Genomic DNA, 12148 nt, shown 5'->3' with positions numbered 1-12148 from the left:
ATTATGGGATTTTCATCACTAGTTCAAAATGTTAAATCCCAACCAATTTGATTAGAAATGTTAACCAAGTTATTCTAAGCAATTAATTGATATTAATTGAACTGATGACACATAAAATTCAGAGTAACACTAATCGCATTAAGATCTAGGACAAGTTGGATGAGCAATTGACTTTCAAGCACCTATCTAATTATTCTATTGATTTGAACATAAGTTGGTTAGATCAATACTCTTCTAATTAGTTATACTTGTAAGCTAACTCAACCCTTTGTTTCTAGAAAAATTATATACAACATAGTGTCACGATATTGTATATGAATTCAAGCAATAAACATGCATCTATAAAGCATCTAGTAATACATTTTAATAAAGATCAAAACAAAATCAAATCATCCAATATATCAAATGAAGTTCACAAACAATGGAAGGAAAGAATCGTACTGACCCAAGCTAGAAAAGTGTACCTTAGCTCCAATACATCATCAAAACCATAAAAAAAAAAAAAGAATAATAAGTAAAAGTCCTCAATTGAATGGATCAAAAGAGTGCTAAAAGTTTCTCCCAAAAATGTCTAAAATTGTGTGTCAAAAGATATATCCCGAGTTCATCAAAAGCATAAAAATATATCTTAAGGGCATGATGTCCACGCCTCCACATCTTCCAAGTTCGTAACACATTCACGTCATAGGGTAGCACCATGACGTTGTGACATATGTTCGAAAACTCTTTATTATCTATCTTATGATGTCGTGACTACAATGCTCAACATCAATTATTGTTGTCCCGTCGACACTCTAACATCTCAATAACCACCAAACCTCCTAACATCTCAATAACCACCAAACCATATATCCAACAATACCAATATGCGCGATTGATTCATTCTAGCTACCAATAGTAGATTTTTAAGATTCCATCTAAAAACTTAAGTTAACGGGTAATAATAAATTTAATTGTATCTAATACTTTTCCTCACTTGTAGATTTAAACTATGAAGAAAGATTGAATAAGTGAAAATCAATATTAAATAGGGACGAAATAACAATGAAATGGCTTAAACATATGATCTCCCTAGATCATCTGCTCTGATACCATTTTAAATCATTTTAATCTAAAAGCTTAAGCTAATGGAGAAAAGTAAATTTAATTATATGTCTAACAAAGAACTTCAACACATTGGAAAGCACTCCTAAAGTGCTTTCTTTAGGCTTAAAATTTAGTTAGTTTTATGTTTAATTTGTAACCATGGGTTCTTTTTATGTTTAATCGTAGGAAATCGAGCATTTGAACCGAAACAAACTAAAATGGATATAAAATGACAAGAATATGCCTTAGGAAGGTCAAAGGTTGACCTAGGGCAAGCAAAAGGATCAAATGGATGGAAATATAGAAAAAGACTCACTAATCCTATTTGATACTATTTGCTTTTTATTGTTGTCGATTACTATTTGATCAAATATTGATTATTATCTTCAACTTTATACTAATTGTTAACAATAATGATCGATCATTTGATTATTTTTTATATTAATTATTATCTTGTCAACAATGATATCGATTGTTACCGAAACTAAGATGATATATAGTTCAAGTAATCTAAAACGCAAAGTTAAAAGAAGTAGAGTTAAAGTCTAATTAATAACATGAAGTAATCCCGCGTTCAAGAAAAAGAAATAAAGAAAAAAGAGATGATAAATGATAAACTTCTCACTCTCTTTTTACTAATAGTGACATTGAAATTTGATTAGATGGGGAGAAAATGAGGGATAAAATATGGGAGAACAACCGTGAAGAAAGACAAAAAAAGAAAAAGAAAAAAAAAACAGTAAATTGTAATATAAAGAAAACAAAATAAGATTTTTGTCCCCTTTACATGAATTTTCCAATCTTCCTCATGCTCCTCAGTGATCATTTGCCACCGGAACTTCAAATCCATAGAAGGGAGAAAGAATATTGATAGCACCATGTGCTATCTAACTCTCCCTTATTTGGAATCTGTTAGTTTCGTGGTCCTGCTTTTTCTTATTTATTTTAATTATTATTTTTGGTTCGGATTTGGTTGTTGAACTTTTTGGCTAGTTTGTTGAAGTAGTTCTTTTATTCTTGATCTGGTTGGACATCGCACTCCTTATTTCTTGGTTAAATCATAGTATTGATTATGGTTTTGTTTGGTGAAAAAGAAAAAGGGTTTTCAGCTAGCTAGCGTATGTACTGATATATTACAGAGTTGTGGTAAGTACAATGTGTGACTATTAATCAAGAATTCAACACGATTATGGCTTGTCGAAGATAGGAGATTGTAGAGGATCAAGAATACTTGATGATGTTATTGCAAGTGGATATTGATCAAGGGGGATTGATCCTATTGATGTTATGGCAATTGTTTTTGTATAATTTAGGTTCTGATGATTAAGTCAATCCATGGACAATACGTTGATTTATGTATAGGGTGTTGTACCTCGAGTGATAATTAACATTGTAATCGTCAATTATTACAAAAGCAATATATGATCTCTTATCATGGGTTTACGACCCCCAGATTAGATGTTGTGTCATCAAACTGGGTTACCAAAGTTTGATGTGTTCTCTGTGTTTTTATGTGCTTCCACACTACAAGAAATCGAGGTTCTTCCGACGTAGAAAAAGACGTCGACAGAAAAATCGTTGGGAATAGCTTGCTCTTCCGACACTAAGCGTTAAACGTCGGAAACAAAAGCTTTTCCCGATGCACTATCCTAGGCGTTGGGAATAAGAACCATTCCCAACGCTGATATGGTGCGTCGAGAAAGCCCCGTCGTAATTAAGGACGAATTAATTACGACAGGCATGTATCCCCAACACCCTTTTGATGCATCGAGAAAGCCCGGTCGTAATTTACGACGAATTAATTACGATGGACATGTATCCCCGACGCTTAGCCTTATGCATCGGGGACGGCGTCGGGAATAAAGACCATTCCCCAATGCACCATTACAGCGTTGGGAAAGGTCCTTAATTCTTGATATCATAAGTGGGATCTCCCGACGTTTTCGTGATGCATCGGGAGATCCCCTATAAATTCATTTCAGTTCTGTGAATCCCAGAACCAAAAAGAACGAAAGAGTTAAAGGGAGAGACGAACCGCTGTCGTCGTGCCCTGTCGCCGTTGTTGTAGATGTCGTCTGCCGCCGTGCATTAAGGTAAGTTTAAAATCTAAAATTTTTAGGTTTAGGGTTGATAGTTTAGGGTTTTTTTAAAAAAAAAAATTGTTTTAGGTATTTTTCTATTTTTGTATTGAATGTGTGTTGAATTTGTTAAATTGAAATTTGAATTGAATTGAAGTGAATTGAATTTTGTTTTAGGGTTTTTTTTAAAAAAAATTGAATTCAAATTTGGTGAATTTGTTTTAGGTATTTGTTTGAATTGAAATTTGAAGGTGGGGGGGTGTTATGTTTGAATCGAAATTTGAAGGTGGGAGGTGTTATGTTTGAATCGATATTTGAATGTAGGGGAGGGTTTATAATTGAATTGAAATTTGAAGGGGGGGCTTGAATTGAAAATGTAATGTGTTAATATTTGTTTTGGCTATCCTGTAGTTATGGTAGCCTGTTTGTGCTAAATAACTTTGTTGTTGATTTGGGATGGCTATCCTGCAGTTATGGTAACCTTTTTTGTTTTGAATTTGTTTCTATTCGGGATGACTATCCTGCCGTTATGGTAGCCCTTTTTGTTTTGAAATTGTTTATGTTTGAGATGGTTTCAAGGGGTGGTAGTAGGATAGCTTATCAAGGTAGCGTTGTTGAAAGGGGTGGGTAGGATGCAAAGATACAGTATTTTGTTGTGTTGGCTATGCTGCAGTTATGGTAGCCTCTGTAGTTTGAAGTTAGTTTTAGTGAAAAATTTGAGAGATTGTATATTACTGAAATATAATAAAAATTCAAAGGAGTAAGTTATGGATGTGAGAGAGAGGGAGAGAGATATGTTTCTAATCAAACCCATTTATGTTTTACGGACTTAAACGATGGACACGGATTGGATGAAAATTAGAAATAAGTTCTCCCTTGAATATAGACATGGAGTGACCCAATTTTTAGAATTTTTAATTATTCTTTCTGTTATTAACACACGGTACAACAAAAAGTACAACAATAACTAGTGTGTTTTCTCATAGTCGTTATATGATTTTTCGTTCTTATTTGACTATTTGACTATTTTTCGTTCTAAAAAACAACACTTCACTCTGCTCACCTAACTATACATGTTATGCAAGCTGACAGTGGCCACTACCAAGATGATACGATCTATATATGACACAGTAGGCGATCAAAACGGCAAGTCAAACGTTGGATGTCCTTCGTTACCTAGGGGAAAAATAAAACAAAATATTTGAAAGTTTAGACAAAAATGACTAGTGAGCGGGGTTTTTCACCAATACATTTAGAGAATACGTTTCAGTCGTAACACGTAGCATTTCTTTTCGCGAAACAGTTGTTTCAATAGTAAAATCAAATCGTCTCAACGCATTAGGCGAATTACACAATTTAGATCTCATTAACAATAATTATAAATCATATGGAAGCCATTTTCTTTCAAATCAATCATAAAAGCTTATATCCATAGAAACATATTCCTCATAATACATTATCATTCTGCATGCTTAATTACATATTTGTACCCTTCCTCACCTCAAGTGATTACCAGACTCTTTTTTTGAGTTGCGGCTATGCGGAGTGATCTCAACGCAATGCAACAGCAAGTCTCCATCAATTTCCTCACGCATAACGCATCTTTCAATGCCAAATCACACAGCAAGCAAAGGGTATCCTATACCAGATCACATAGAAAGTATGAGCATCTTATTTCAGATCACACAACAAGAATAAAGTATCCTATCCCTCATCACACAATAAGGATAAGGCATCTCACACTAGAACACACAACAAGTATGAAGAATCTCATTGCATAGGGTATCAAAGACCATTTCATCACAACATTTCAATTCGTTTTCAATTTCAAGTCATTTGTAAACCAAATTCATTTTTAGAATTGGAGAACATAAGAGAATCATGGAACTCAAGACTTTAATGAAGAAACATATAAGGATTTAAACATAGTGGAATTTCTTTTAGTTTGAAAACATTTTAAGAAGAAACCACTCACAATCAAGTATCTCTCTTGCCTAGGCCCTTAGCCAACACCCCCTTGCCCTTACTTGCAAATCTTTGTCAAACTCGAGCTCGTGGTGAATCGCTAAAATCTTTAAAATTATTTCAGTTCTTTCTTAAGTAAGCACAAGGTAAAAGAGCTCTAAAAATAGTCGGACTTCTCCTATTTATAAGCCTCCTCAGTGAGACTTTCCATAGCATAATGATTTCTTCTACTCGACGGTGAGAATCATCCAATATCAAAAACTCACGTTTTATCGCCACTTTCTTATCCTGAATTTAGTTGGGCGACAATCTCAAATCAACTCATTAATAGTATGACATCAGCTACTTCATAATGAAATAAGCTCAATCTCCTTCCAGTCTATCGCATAGTCCTTTTTATCATCGCATAGCCAATTCTTGTCGGGTGTAATCTTATCGCGTAATTCAAAATGCGATTGGGATCTCATAGATCCACTATAGAACATTTGGTTTAAGGTTCAATCTATAGACCGAATCTCTCCCGGATCAATGGGAGGGTGGGGCCCCTTGTTCAAGACCAAGATTCAATCGTTAAGGGAACTACTTATATACTAACCCTACAATGGGTAGGAGTAAATTCCTTCTTATGACCTATGTTTGGGTCAATGTTGTTAAGTTGCCCTCACCTATGCAAATCTAAAGATAATCCCGTGTGGAAAGAAGTTCATAGTTATCTCTAGAGATGTCCACACACACACACATTTTTTTCTTTCGGGGTGGGGTGGGTCGGAGAATGTATTCCTCATCCATGGACCCGAAATGTCAAGGGGAAAAAAATAGCCCCCACTCCTTTCACTATTCCTCGTGTATTTAGGGATTCCCAGCCTCATTTGGGACAAGTCTCCAGTCCCACGGGTTAAATGGACATCTCTAGTTAGCTCAGGATTGATTAAATTAAATAGGTCATCAATAATTAAAACAGACAATTTTATACAGTAAACGATGTTATAATGTAAAAGTGATTATTTCATGGTTCCAGTCTTATATAAACTCTTTACCTAGGATGTCGATACTTTCATGTCTCTACATGAACGATTTAAGATCACATTGTTCATACTAACTACAAAGCGAGCTACATTCATATCGTTCTCAAAATAAGGTGTTCAACCTTATTCATATACTATAGATCATTTAGGGTATATACTCGAACTTGATTAACGTTTATGTCTCTACAAAAAGTTCATGTTTACTCAAGACAGCCTTGAGATCTTAGTTTATTGGATTCAAGATTATAATATTCAATTTTACTAATAATTTCTCAATAACAACTTTATTCAATAGAATATGATTTTAAACTATATAAATTACGAGTTTTAGAGCATAAATTCTAATAAAAATATCAATGATAAATGTATAAATTGAAATTTGTTAAGTCTAATAATATATTTATGTTTAATAATTAATTAAAATTAATAATAATATGATTAATTGATGTTGATTATTAATTAGTCAAGTCTTCATCATTTTTTCAAGTATAAAAATTTCATATGGTTGGAGGGTATTAAAAAATCTTTGTCAGGTGGGTTTTAATATTTCATGAAAAATAACATCAAACTATGTGAAACAATTAAGAATATTTAATGTTTATGTGACATCTTGTGATAATATATGTAAAATAAACGGGCGTGAAGCCTAAAGTTTAGTAGCATTCTTTTTATATAATTTAGCCTATTTGAAATCAATCATGAAATTCAAAACTTGTTGTTGGTGTCTAATAAAATCCTAAAATATAATCCCTAATAATAAACCAAAATCTGGTGTGCAATTAGTTACCAAAGTGTTTTAACAAGCATTCTTTGCTGTTTCTTTGCAGTATTAATATAATGTATGACAGGTTGTCTTCCTTCCACCTCTCTCTATCGACTCCTTTACCATTTTCCATATAAATGGACACTAAAACATCTTTGTTTTTTCGAACTTTATATTATGCTCATGTTGGGTTCTTTAAAACATCTATCAACATATATATGTCCTCGTTAAGTTACTACCAGAATGTAAATTATCAAATCAGTACAATCAAGATTACCTTTAATTAAATGATGAAGAACATTGAAGTCATTTGATCAAGTGAGAATTGATTTCCATTGATCCACTTTAATACTCAGCCATCTAATTATAATCACATCCATCCACACCAAAAAGAACACCCAGAGAACTACAGACAATTTACACAACAAACAAACAAACTTGTTCAATTTCAGTAATTACCGTGATATACTTATGAGCCAGGAGCAAACTTGGTGGCATAAACCCAAGCATTGTTAGCCACTGGGTTATCAAGGTGGTCAAGAAGGTTCTCAAGAGGACCCTTTCCTGTCACAATCGCTTGAACGAAGAATCCAAACATAGAAAACATGGCAAGACGTCCATTCTTGATCTCCTTCACCTTGAGCTCCGCGAAGGTGACAGGGTCATCAGCCAGTCCGAGTGGGTCAAAGTATTGACCGCCTGGGTAGAGGTCGTTGCCCTCGCCGACGCCATCGAGACCGTTGATGCGGAACCCTTCTACTAGACCCATGAGGACGACTTGGAACCCCAACACGGCTAGAATGCTTTGGGCGTGGACCAAGTTGGGGTTGCCTAGGTAGTCTAGACCTCCTTCTGTGAAGATTTGGGCTCCTGCCTTGAACCATACTGGCTCCTTGAAGTCCACTTTAAGCCACTTTTCTAAGACTTCGGGTGTTATGCAACCCAATGCACCCAACATCGCCCACCTCCCGTGGATTACCTGCAAAATTTATCATTATTTAGTTTTATCCAAGAATTTCATTTTTTTATTTATCAAAGAACTTAATCTCAGCATCCCAAACAGAAGCTTTCTAACCCAACACATTAATTCTAGAATTTTGTAACTTAACTGGTTGCTCATATTTTAGTCATTGAATTTTAGATGCTACTTTATCTTCCTATTCTCCACCTTGATTAAATTTGGTCCCGAAGTAACTCTGTTCTCTAAATTTTATGTTGAGTACCAAAATAGTCAATTTTAGAAGTAGAATACCAAATTGGACATACGAAGATCAAAAGAAAACAATAAGAGAGTACACGAACTAAAATGAAGTACCTCAAGAGCTCGGTTTTTGGCGAAGGCCTCGGGATCGGCGGACAAGCCAGCAGTGTCCCATCCATAATCACCAGGGAACTCACCGTTCAAGTACGATGGAGTCTGGGCTGAAAACGGCCCCAAGTACTTAACTCTGTCGGGTCCATACCACAAATCATTTCCCTATCCAAAAATTAAAAACAAAAACCATCAGAACACCCAAAAAACAGAGACATATATATATATATATATATATAAATAAAAAAGAAAAAGAACAACAGAGTAAGTGAGTGTGTAAAGACCATGGTGTATTTTCCAGTTCCCATGGCGACGAAATCTCTGAGGGGGTTTTGAGGAGAGCCTCTGGTCTGGCCGAGAAAAGGGGTGGCCCGGAGGAGGGTGGCGGAGGTGGCGGTGGAGGCCATGGGTACTTGAAGCTCTGTGGTTGAGAGTAGAGAGAAAGAACAGAGGAATGGGCAGTAGTGTTGGAGATTGTGTGAGAGAGAGTGGAAGTGGGGGAATATTATGAGGAAACGAGGAGATGAGTGGTGAAGAGTGAAAGATATGAGAAATTTTGTGGGGTAATGAGAGGGCTTAGTTAGCCAATCATATTGTTTCTAAAGATTTTTTTGCATCTACAACTCATCTCTTTCTATCCACATTTTATCTATACCCTCCTTTTCTTTTCTTTTAACAATTTTCAGTTTTCTTTTAACACCTAACTTTTTATATATATATGTCAAAATTAATTCACTTAAAGTTTAAGATCTTGAACTTTTGTTAGTATATCCAGTTGATCAAATTTGGTTTGATAAATATTGTTCAACACATCAAAGTAAACTTTTAAATCTTTGTTAGTAAACTAATTTAGAATTTTTACTATAATTATATTTGAAAATTAACAAGGCATCAATTCTTACCCATCCTATAAATTTCTTCAAATTTTAATTTAACAAAATGGATGATTTTAATTTTTGAAAAAATTCAAATAATTTTAATCGAGAGTTTAACTCATTCACTCGTATAAGATTATAAGTCTATCTAGTGTATGAAAACTAACCTTATATTTGAATATATTTCTCCTTAAAATATAAAACTCTCAAACTTTATAAAGCCTAGATACAAATAAAAGAGATTAAAGGACAATTAAAAAATTATGAGTCCAATCATTTTTGTTAAAAAAAATAGGTCTAAGAGTACCTCTCCCAAAAGAAATCATTAAATTTAATATAAAATATTATAAATATTGATGTGACCTAATAACATGGAGGAAGAAAAATACTTTTTTTATCTTTCCATTTTTCTCCCTCCCATCTCTGTTTCTCACTCTTGTGAAGATGGTTAATTTGAGAATTGAGGGACTAAATCCACATATTCATAAAAATTTCAATTTCAAAGACTAAAAGATAAAATTTTTCAAAAATAAATAAATTTTATGTATGAAAATGACAATATAATCCAAATTGGACAACTAAATCACACCCGAAGTTTATAACCAATCAAATAAAATTTGAAATTGTTGAAAGTACTATTTTAAAAAATCAACAAAACTAGGGGATCAAATCTACGACAATAGTTTGCACCTAAAAATATACCATGATGGATTTGGAATTGAAAGCCAATCTATGATGTACTTGGGGACAAAATATACAATAATAATAAGATAAAGGAAATAAATTTGGAACATTATTGGCCTTTACATAAAACATTAAATTCGAATTGGGTTCCCATATTACAGATTTTACACGGAATCCAATTTCAATTTCAATTTCAAAATATAGATTACCTAAAAGGTAGAAAATCTAAGATTGAGGATCAGATATTTGATGTTTCACCAATTTTAAGATTACAAATTTGGAGGAAAAAACAAGACGAAGAAGGATTGATAAAACACAACTGTAACAAGCAAATGAAATGAGTTGGTATAATATACTTAATTTTGAGGGGGGTGTTTGGTGTCACGAACATGTTTGTCCAAGACGTTGTGTTGCCTATGACTGCATGCTCAAATACCCCTAAATCACTTTGTTTTTATATCTTGTACGTAGTTTAGACTATTGCTTTCCTTTTTGTGTCGTCAAGCTAGGGTATGACGTTTCGGTATTTTAATATGCAAGCTTACCAAGACTAAAAATGTTTAAATTAATACTATAGGGGAGGCATAGTACTTGAATCTCAAAGTAATAGTTATCAAATGTTCCTAAGGTTAAAGGTCACGAAAATATAACATTTTTTAATTTCTAGGCATTTTATTTTCCATGTAAATTTTACTTCTTGGATACAATCTTTTAGAAAAAAAAAATTAAAATTGGATCTAAATTTTTAAATGAGAGTTTTTAGTCTGAAATAATTTAATATTTGTAACTTGATCAATTCCAAGAAAGAAAAAATGATTTGTAATTAGAGCGCTTCATGGATCATCGGTATACAAACGACGACGTATGGATAATTCATTCGCTGGGAAAAACAAAACAAAAAAAAAAGAAGAAGATGCGGTGAGCGTGGATCGAACACGCGACCTTCAGATCTTCAGTCTGACGCTCTCCCAACTGAGCTATCCCCGCATTGTTGTAAATCTATTAACTTTTTATGTATTTGACTTTTAAATATTAATGCCATTGACTTACACCATTTGTTAAGCATCGATAAATAAACTATCAGATGGTTTATATCATTGATACCAATAAGTCTCAATTTACTACTAAAAGCAGTTGTAGTGTATCTATTTGAATGGTTGATAATGTCGTCTCTTACTCAAGTAAATTTTTTTAAAATTGATTTTAACTTTGCAAATTATCTTGCAAATTCTATATATCTTCAATAAAGTTATCAAATATGTCATATTCACTACCATTCAATCAATCTAATTAATGTAAACGTGAATCATGCAATATTGTAAGGAATCAAATTAACCTTCAAAACTCCAAAACGATGTTTAATAACATTTCACTCTAAAGAATGCCGATAGTAAAACACTTCTCTACCTTGTAAATGGTATATATTTTATTGCAAGCTGTCGATAAAAATTCAAATATAATTGAATATCCACTATCAACAAGATATCAGTGGTATACGTAATGTTAAACAAGTAAAAATTTATCCACTATCGACAAGATAGTAATGGTCTACGTTGTATACTTCTTTGGAATAGAAAATTAATTTTAGGATGCTTGATTCATTTAAGGATTTTGCAAGAATCATGTTTTTTGCTCCATTATCTAGGGGAAACAATCCAACTGCGCCAACAACACACCTACTACTCTAACAATCTTGTTATTGTTGGAATTTGTCTTAGAACTCATAATTTGTAACTTAAGTCATATTTTATTCAATAACGTTGTTATAGAAAAATTATTAGTGAAATTGAATATACTATAATTTTAAATCTAATAAACTAAAGTTCCAGGGTTATCTTAAGTACTCTTGAACTTTATGTAGAAACATAAACGTAGATCAAGTTCGAGTATATAGTCTGGTCTACAGCATATGAATAAGGCACTCAACCTTATTCTAGGGACATTGTGGATGTGGTCTGCTTTGTATGTAATCCTAAATCATTCATGTGGATGCATAAAAGTAGAGACATCTTATGTAAAGAGTTTACATAAGACTGGATCATGAAATAATTACTTTTACGTTATAACATCATTTACTATATAAAATTGAATATTTCGTTTATTGATGACCTATGCAACTTAATTTTAATCCTAAGCTAACTATGAACTTTCTGTTCACAGGATTATCCTTCTGCATAGGTAAGGGCATCTCATTTGCACTGGCCCAATATACCTCTCATTTCAAGAGTAAAATTGGGTGAATAGTTGGGGAGATAGGCCAAAATTTCTTGTTCGATAGCTATATATCACAATTTCACTAATCTAAATTATCGATTAAACCCAAATTAAAAACACTAATTCCACATTTAAAATGATTTTAA

General features: G+C 33.1%; 1 protein-coding gene and 1 non-coding gene across 2 annotated transcripts; both read right to left on the bottom strand.

Annotated features, from left to right (window-relative positions):
• Positions 1-7226: 7226 nt before the first annotated feature.
• Positions 7227-8880, bottom strand: LOC103493363 (chlorophyll a-b binding protein 13, chloroplastic). Its single transcript, XM_008454070.3, has 3 exons — positions 8514-8880; positions 8233-8394; positions 7227-7896 (listed from the first exon to the last, which is right to left on the bottom strand). Exons 1-3 carry the CDS (start codon positions 8634-8636, stop codon positions 7387-7389), a joined length of 795 nt encoding a protein of 264 aa, XP_008452292.1. The 5' UTR covers positions 8637-8880; the 3' UTR covers positions 7227-7386.
• A 1822-nt stretch (positions 8881-10702) lies between these two features.
• TRNAF-GAA (transfer RNA phenylalanine (anticodon GAA)) lies at positions 10703-10775 on the bottom strand. Its single transcript has one exon. It is a non-coding gene; the product is annotated as a tRNA-Phe (tRNA).
• Positions 10776-12148: the final 1373 nt, after the last annotated feature.

This window comes from Cucumis melo, chromosome 6 (genome assembly GCF_025177605.1).
Source record: "Cucumis melo cultivar AY chromosome 6, USDA_Cmelo_AY_1.0, whole genome shotgun sequence".
NCBI lineage: Eukaryota > Viridiplantae > Streptophyta > Magnoliopsida > Cucurbitales > Cucurbitaceae > Cucumis > Cucumis melo.
The sequence above is the reverse complement of the archived record's forward strand: the minus strand, read 5'-3'. Positions and strand labels throughout refer to the sequence as shown.

Bases quoted from the DNA above. Each gene is read 5' to 3' on its own strand.
- LOC103493363 (XM_008454070.3), bottom strand. From the start codon at position 8,636: ATGGCCTCCACCGCCACCTCCGCCACCCTCCTCCGGGCCACCCCTTTT. The intron at 8,395-8,513 runs GTCTTTACACAC...ATTTTTGGATAG, and splicing joins GAACTGGAAAATACACCATG to GGAAATGATTTGTGGTATGG. The intron at 7,897-8,232 runs GTACTTCATTTT...TAAATTTTGCAG, and splicing joins CCAAAAACCGAGCTCTTGAG to GTAATCCACGGGAGGTGGGC.